This window comes from Cyprinus carpio, chromosome A22 (assembly GCF_018340385.1).
Source record: "Cyprinus carpio isolate SPL01 chromosome A22, ASM1834038v1, whole genome shotgun sequence".
Lineage (NCBI taxonomy): Eukaryota > Metazoa > Chordata > Actinopteri > Cypriniformes > Cyprinidae > Cyprinus > Cyprinus carpio.
In genome coordinates, this window is record NC_056593.1 from 17,101,387 (window position 1) to 17,110,240 (window position 8,854).

General features: G+C 41.9%; 2 protein-coding genes across 2 annotated transcripts; both read left to right on the forward strand.

The window, feature by feature from the left end:
- Window positions 1-565: 565 nt before the first annotated feature.
- On the forward strand, window positions 566-3,309 carry LOC109057492 (mesencephalic astrocyte-derived neurotrophic factor-like). The gene is made up of 4 exons (XM_042712132.1): window positions 566-787; window positions 1,367-1,494; window positions 2,283-2,424; window positions 2,705-3,309. The coding sequence occupies exons 1-4, from the start codon at window positions 700-702 to the stop codon at window positions 2,887-2,889; spliced, it is 543 nt and encodes a 180-aa protein (XP_042568066.1). The 5' UTR covers window positions 566-699; the 3' UTR covers window positions 2,890-3,309.
- Window positions 3,310-4,490: 1,181 nt separating this feature from the next.
- LOC109057480 (putative RNA-binding protein 15B) lies at window positions 4,491-8,415 on the forward strand. Its single transcript, XM_042712133.1, has one exon. It carries the CDS (start codon window positions 4,719-4,721, stop codon window positions 7,158-7,160), a length of 2,442 nt encoding a protein of 813 aa, XP_042568067.1. The 5' UTR covers window positions 4,491-4,718; the 3' UTR covers window positions 7,161-8,415.
- Window positions 8,416-8,854: the final 439 nt, after the last annotated feature.

The following is an 8,854-nucleotide window of genomic DNA, read 5'->3' on the forward strand; positions in this document are numbered from 1 at the left end:
CATCACCACATAATTACGTTTATAATAAACAATGTTATCGTCTAAAGGTGGAGATTGTAGTTGTTTGTTGTTATAGTGTTGCTAGCTATTAGTATTGTTCATGGTGGGAACAGTAAAAACCCAGTTGAACTTTTCATTTAATATCTATATATTCATTATAGTAACTCTTTTCTGAATGAAGACTAATGTGGTTTTATTGAGCTTTAGCAAAAATATAACAATTTTGAGTTGAATTCAACATGGTTGAAAAACCAACTTGATAATGCCTTCTCACAGCACAGTAATTGTAATGTTTGCACACTGGAACGATTTGTTAACTTGTGCAATAACGTCAACACATGGCAAAGAACTACAAACATGGCGCTGGTGCAACCGACACGTCATCAAGCCCTAAATCGTCACCAAGAGAATTCGCCTTCATAACCAATCACAGGCCGCCAACTGGACTCGCTCCCTGGATAAACGCCGCGCATCCAATCGGAAAAGAGTGCGTGTTGCGACGTCACCAGCCAGCCAATAGATGAGCGAAGAGTGGACCGGCAACCAATCAGATGAGAGAGTGGGCGGGACCTTTCAATAGGAAGCGCTGTTCAATCGGTACATTGCGTGTTGTCGAGCCGGTATCTCTAATGATAAACCCAGTTTAGCACTTTTTCATAGCCTATTGAAGTAGTGAAACGCGTCTGTTTGGTTTTTAGGATGATATATTTGAGTGGGCTTTCTGTGGCACTGGTCCTGGCGCTGGTGCCGAGCTGCACTGAGGCGCTGAAGGAAGGAGAGTGTGAAGGTGAGTTTCTTTCATATGTTTATAGCATAAACGTGTGCAGGGCATGCATTTCCTGTCACATCTGCCCTTTATTCATCTTTAGTTTATGCTGTATATTTACTTCATTTAGCTAACTTCATTTTTATTAGGTATATTTCATGCTGAACCTTAAACTACTTAAATTATTGCATCAGTTATTATTATTATTTTAGGTTTTAAGGTGCTGAAAGGCTAAACGTGTTTTATAATACAATGCAATAACGTATAATATATACAAAATTGTAAATGCAATATAATATAACGCGTTTTACAAGGCATTTATTCACGTAATTTTGTAATTGAGGTCACCTGCTACTACTTTCTGTTGTTTTTAGTCCATATCATATCATATCATATCATATATACTGTAAGCAGACGATTACATGATGCAAGTCATTATCAGAAGCTCGTGTAAATAAGCACTTCATCATATCTGTATGGCTACTTCTGTTTATGAAGTAGTCAGTAAATGGATAATTGACTGGTATTGTGCTATACATTTCGTTGATGTGACAATTTTAATTTAATGGAAGTTCTCCGTGTATGATTTTTGCATTGCAGTCTGTGTGGGTTTCCTGGAGCGGTTTCACCAGACACTTCAAGACAATGACGTCAAGTTCGACAGCGACTCCATCGAAAAGGCTCTTCTAAAATCTTGCAAAGAGGCCAAAGGAAAAGAAAACCGATTTGTAAGTCTTATTGTGTAGAAATTAAATGTGTGTGTGTTTGAAGGAACGGTTCACTCAAAAACGTAAATTTGCTGAAAATGTGCTCAACATCTAAGATGTAGATGAGTTTGTTTCTTCATCAGATCTGGAGAAGTCTATCATTACATCACTTGCTCAGCAATGGATGCTCTGCAGTGAATGGGTGCCGTCAGTATGAGAGTCCAAACAGCTGAAAAAACATCACAATAATCCACACGAGTTTATAAGAATTAAATGTGCAAGTAAAATAACGCTTCCTCCAGTGAAAAACTCCATCTGCTGTTGTCCTCTCACATCAAAATCTCCACACCACACATTTATTTAGAGCTGTTTTGGAACGGTTCTTGATCTGTGCAGAATGCTCTCCCGATTCAGACAAGACCAGTTTTTCACTGGAAGCTGCCTGAAGCAACATTTTGAAGTTAAAAACTTCTTAATGATGGCTTTGTTTCATATAAACACACAGCTTTTCACTTCACAAGACATTAACTGATGGACTGGAGTGGTGTTGATTTATCGTGATGTTTTTATCAGCTGTTTTGATGTGATGTTTTTTATCACCCATTCACTGCAGAGCATCCGTTGCTGAGCAAGTGATGTAATGCTAAATTTCTCCAAATCTGATGAAGAAACAAACTCATCCTAATCTTGGATGGTCTGAGGCTGACTCCATTTTCAGCAAATTATCATTTTTGGCTGAACTATTCCCTTTATCTTACACATTTTTTGCTCGTCTATACTTCCTTTTCATCTGTTTTCTGTATGTACAGTGTTATTATATCGGGGCAACAAGTGATGCAGCAACAAAAATAATCAACGAAGTTTCCAAACCGATGAGTTACCACGTGCCAGTGGAAAAGATCTGTGAAAAGCTCAAAAAGAAGGACAGTCAGATCTGTGAACTGAAATATGGTAAGCTGAAAAGTTTGTTTGCATAGAAAAGAAGTTTCCACTGATTAATATATCGTGTCTGTTGACCAATTTGATCAACCGCTCTGGTCAATATATATAGAGAGTTATATCCTCTTTGTTTAAAATAGACCTTTTTTTTCCATTTAATTATTATTATTATATTTTTTAAGGCAGTTTTTAATTACATGTGATTTATATATTATCATTTTAATTATCACAATTCATTGAGTTATGATATTAATCAGTGACAGAACCGCAAGCCATGTTTTTCTTCTTCTAGATAAACAGGTTGACTTGAGCTCCGTCGACTTGAAGAAGTTGAAGGTGAAAGATCTGAAGAAAATTTTGGAGGAATGGGGCGAATCCTGCAAGGGGTGCGCGGAGAAATCGGACTTCATCCGCAAGATCAATGAGCTGATGCCCAAGTATGCGCCTAATGCGGCCAAGGCAAGGACAGATTTGTAAACTCGCAGGGAATTATGGGACCGAGGCAGCGGCATTTAGGGTGGAAGATTTGCGCTGTGCAGCTGACTGACCACCTAACAGCGGGGTTTGCATTGTGTTGTCATTTCACCTTGTACTCCAGGGTAAACATCAAGAAACCGAACGCACACACTTCCTTAAATACAACCTTTAATTTATCATTTTCAGTGTGATAGATCTGACTTATATCCAATGTTTGCCTCCTGATGTTATGGAACATAATGCTTGACACACTTTGCCTAGTTTGATTTACATTTTCTATTCTTTCTTAGTTGACTCGTTATATGAAATATAATGAACGGGAGTCTCATCTTCAAAAATGTGTGGGTCAGTTTGAGAGGAATTTGCTGTAAAATGTTTAATACAGTTATACTGTCTTTTTCATTAAAAGAAGAAACGAAATTGGTCTTGTCCTCTTATTATTTTTAGTTTAGTGTTTTACATTGTACCTTCTTCATCTTGGTCACATTTTGTAAACGTTCCCTCGGGGAATTAAAATATTTGACTACCAAAATACCTATTTTTCATGGTAATTGATTTATATGGTTATATAATGCTGCAGTATTTGCATAGTATTTTTAGCTTTCAGTACATTGAAGTTTATGCACAGAATTTGGATTGTCATGAAATTCATATATATATGTTTTATACAGTATACTGTGCATGATATGTGCATTTTCTGTATTCATAGAGAACCTTCTACATTTGCAACAATATGTATATTTTATATAATTTAATTATTTCACATAATTTAAACAGAATATTATATTATGCAGTAGAAAAGTAATTCCTAATGTTTTTTTTGAGCTTCTTATGAGAACTAACTTTAATTTTAGTGTCAATATTGATTTTCCACGTTATTCACAGATGTTGTCCTATAAATGCAGCTGTTAGCAGCAGATATATTCATAGTGTTTGTGAAAAATGTACCTTTTGTGACATATGAGTTGAAGATATTGAACGTTTATGTTTCTGGTGGCCTTTTTCTATTTCATTTTGGGTTGACTCTAAAATAGATATAACAAAAACATTAAACAAAGCCCTTAATTTAGAGCCTCATGATATTTTACTTTGCTTTCAAAACCCATATTTTTCTGAAAAAAAAAAAAAAAACTAAATTACATTATTAATATGTTAATTATTTTAGCAATGTTTTATATTTTATATAAATATAATTGTAAAATATTTTATATTTTTATATATGTCAAAAATAATTAAAAAGAAACCATCATATATTACCTTTTATAACACTGATCTTAAAGTATATTTTGAAAAACGCTTTCTGATATGCGATCACAAAATGAGAAGCTTATAAAAACAAAACTTATAAAGCTTTTCAAATGTATGCCCTAATATTACATAGCACTTTTTTTCTAGTATATTTTTGTTTGTTTATGTTCTTTTTATATTTTTGTTGTTGTTATTCTGTTTTACATGCTTTAAACTGTACAACAATGCCTTATATTTGCCTCATATATAATGGAACTAAAAAATAAAATAAAATAAACAATAAAAAAGTGCTTTTCCACAACAATAAAAGCGTCACGCGATGCGTACTGACGTCAGCATAGTCTCCTCCCACTCGCGGAGCGCGCACATTCCTTTTGTCCAAGATGGCGGAATAGATGCAGCTGAGGGGACGCTAATGTTTGTCGTTTTATTTTTATCCGTGAAATTCAACATTCAGGCGAACGTTTCCCCGTGCAAACGTTAGTTAAGACTCTCCTCACGGATGTGCAACATCTCTTGTAGCCGTGAGATTTCACCTCGGAGCTGATTTTATATTTTTGCGGCGGGAGCATCACTGTAAAATGAAGCGGCAGGCCGAGCGCGACGCGAGTCCGTCCAGAACGCTCGCCAAACGCGTCCGCGAGCGGGACCGAGAACGCGAACCGAACCCGCCGCTCGCGCTGCTGCTCGCCGAGAGCCGAGCGTATCACAAACGAAGCCGCAGCCGAGAGCGGGAAAAACCGCGGGTCCGTGAGGAGAGAGAGAGTCTGCATCACCGCCCGCATCATGAGCTGGGTCTGCTGGGTCGAGCCCCGCTCCGAACCACCGCGGTCCTGCCCAAAGGTAAGACCCCGTCCGCAGATGCGGTGGGCGCGCGACTGGAATACAAGACACTACTCATCAGCAACCTCGGATCGCAGCTCTCAGATGAACACGTAGAGGACGGACTGTTTCATGAGTTCAAAAAGTTCGGGGATGTGAGCGTCAAGCTGTCTCACACGCCGGAACTGGGTCGCGTTGCCTACGTCAACTTCAGACACACGGAAAACGCGCGGGAAGCTCGTCATGCAAAAACCAGATTGGTGCTGTATGATCGTCCTCTCAAAGTTGAGCCCATGTACATGCGGCGTCGCAGCGTCACGCCTCCAGATGTGAGTTATGTGTCTCTGCACAGTGCTGCCTACACTTACAGGCAGCGGTCACTTTCACCGGGCGCTGGGAGTAGTGCCCTGCGAGATATGAGGCCCAGGCATTACGTTGATGGTATGGGACTCAGCAGAGATCGTGTTTTGGACTATTACAGCGCTTTGGAGGAGAGAAGCCGTGTGTTTGCGTATCAGCTTCCCGAGGAGGACTTAAAACCAGAGGACGATCAGAGAGCCACAAGGAATCTGTTCATCGGCAACTTGGATCATAATATTTCTGAGGTGGAACTACGACAGGGATTTGACAAGTATGGGATTATTGAAGAAGTCGTTATCAAGCGGCCCGCCCGTGGACAAGGGGGCGCGTATGCTTTTCTTAAATTTCAGAACTTGGATATGGCCCACCGGGCCAAAGTGGCCATGCAGGGACGAATGATTAACGGCAACCCGATTAAGATCGGATACGGGAAGGCCAATCCGACGACTCGGCTCTGGGTGGGCGGACTTGCACCGAACACCTCGCTGGCTGCTTTAGCCCGTGAGTTTGATCGCTTTGGGAGTATTCGCACTATAGACTACGTGAAAGGAGATAATTTTGCTTACATTCATTACGAGAGTCTGGATGCGGCACAGGCAGCCTGCGCACAAATGCGCGGCTTCCCTCTGGGCGGTCCGAATCGTCGGCTGCGTGTGGATTTTGCTAAAGCTGAGGAGACGAGGGCGTACCCTCAACAATACCAGCCGCCTTTGCTCCCGCCTCCACATTACGAACTTCTAGCTGATGGTTTCGGACGCCACCACAGCCTAGAGAGAGAACTGAGAGCGAGGGCTCGCTCACCCTCGCACCCCCTGTTCGCGGAGCGAGAAAGAGAGCGGCTTTCGGACCGGGACTGGAGTCCGCCGAAAGGACTTGAGCGGCGGGCAAACCCAGAGGCGTTTGGGCGGGTCAGGCAGCGCAGCCGCAGTCGTAGCCGCAGCAGGGAGCGCTGGGTGAAGGAGCGAGAGCTAGAACGCGGGAAAAACTGGGAGGAGCGGCGCAAGCGAAGGAGCCTCAGTCCCATCGACCGTCCGGCAGAGGAACGTGGGAGGTCAAAGCTCAAAGGCGGGGCGCCGTCTACCCCCGAAGACAGTCCGGACAGGGGCCGCGGCCGTCTCCCGGACTCCACCTCAGAACCTCTCGATCACACCCCCGACATCAGCAGACACTCCAGCGACGAACGTCCTGCACAGGACGAACCTTTACATCCAAGAAAGGACGAGCGTGATCGCAACCACCACAAAAACGAGAGCAACCCTGACTCGCAGACAGACAAGTCCAAAACAGACTCCAAAAAGCCCAGCACGCTCTCCGAATACGCCCAGACGTTGAGTCGCGTGTGGCACGGCTCTCTCGTTCTCAAAAACAGCTGCTTCCCCACAAACATGCACATGCTCGAGGGGGGCGTGAACTTTCTCCACGCCCTCATGAGAGACAATCAAGCGGGCGGTTCCAAGATCACGCAGCTTAAAATCGCTCAGCGGCTGAGGTTGGATCAGCCCAAACTAGATGAGGTGACGCGACGCATCAAGCTGGGCAGCCCGGATGGCTACGCTGTCCTCCTCGCCGTCCAGGGCCCCATGGACCGAGACGCCCCTCCTCCAGAATCGGGCCTTCAACAGCGCCTTCTCCGCAACCTGGTGACGTACCTCAGGAACAAGCAGGCAGCAGGGGTCATCGGCTTGCCCCTCGGCGGCCCCAAAGAACGAGAGATGGGGGGCATGTTGTACGCCTTCCCTCCATGTGACTTCTCGCAGCAGTATCTCCAGACTGCTCTGAAAACTCTTGGGAAACTTGAGGAGGACCACCTGGTCTTCGTGGTTGTTAGAGACTCACCTTAAAACTTCAGTTCCAACTCTAGAACAATCCAAACAGATTTTATGCCTTTTATGATTTTAGGATAGATGTACCTTTTTACTTTAATACTCTCACACAGTCCACTTGATCAGCGTTTCCTTAAAACATTTTGGAAATTGAATAGCATCCCCAGAAAAGTCGTTTTATAAACTTGCCAATAAGTTTTCCACCAAGGGGTTGAAGAAGTGTTAAACATTTTCCATGTTATTCTATTTAAAATGTTTTATATTATTGCATGCACAAGCAATTTGACAGATGTCTCCTTCCAGTGGTTCACTATAATGGACGTAAAAATGTACTGGGCTTCATTTTTAAAACTCAGATTTGTGTGAATTGTTCACAAATCCATTCATCATTGACCTGTCGCATTCAATTCACTCTAAAACAGTTTTTACACTTGTTTCATCATCAAGGTCTGTTTGTCCGGAATTCGTGTATAATAATTTGTTAGTGGCTTCTTACTCCGTAACACATTCAGTAACAGTTCTTCCCTCCCATATTGCATCCGCTGTCCGTTTCACAAACCCTAGATGTTTTATTTTGTTTTTCAGAAATAAAACAGTACTTGACATGGCAGTATGTTCAGTTCAGGTGAGGCGTTTGTGTCATAACTGATGGCATCTACCTCTTTAACCATGTAACACATCAGGTAAGCTAGAAAAAAAATGAAGTTAGTCTTTGAGGCCACTGCATTTTTATCGTATACTGTTATAAATATGCACCTGCAGCACTAACAGAAAGGTCATGTGACCATACCTAACTTACTGAACGAGTACTGTAGCGGTCCAGACACACTACTGTTTGTAAACGTTACGAACACTATGGTTTAAGCTTGTGTGACTGTTTGTTTGTACAGCAGGAACATCTTTTTAAGTCTTAGCTGTTTTTTGACGGCCCTCCACTGGAATGACTATTTGCTAAGTCATTGTAAACCATTGAGCCAAGACGTTTTAAACAAGTGCTATTCTAAAGGTTTTCAGAAATGTCCAGTGATTTGAAACTCATAATAACGCGTGAACCTGAAACAAGTGTTATTTTCAGATTTTAATTGATGGGGTTTGAAAGTCCATTCGCCAACACTACAACCCTTTGCACTGAACTGTAGTTTTCCATTGTTTATTTTTAATCATGTTGTTTTACCCTCTGTTATCACTCCTGATTTTGTAATACTTTTTCTAGAAGTCTTTTTTCCCTGTCTGTATGCAAAACATGTATGGCATATAAAAAATGTAAACATTTCATGTGCTTGTTTTTAAACCGTGCCTCCATCATTATTTGCAAAAATCAATGCCATGATTCTGTATCGCTGCACATAAATCCTGTCTCCATAGTTACCTTTCCAGCTCAGTCCTTCCTATGAAACAAGTTGAAGGTTAAAGTGGTAACCAGGCAACCACATCCTTCTTTAAAAAAAAGATTCCAGAGTTCAAATGAGGCTTGATTGTGAAGCATCTTAGAATAACCACTAGGTGACAGTGTGGTCAAAGAAAAACAACCTTAACTCAACACGAAACCAGCAGGTTCTTGCTGTGCAAGTGGGATGATGCTTGAGGGAAAAGAGTCAGTGCAGTGCATATTAAACGCTTGCTGAGACATTGCTGCTGCATTTAACTGACTTGAAGGCAGTCTTCATTTAGTTTCACCCTATGCTAGTATGCAAATGAGGAAGTTTGCATGT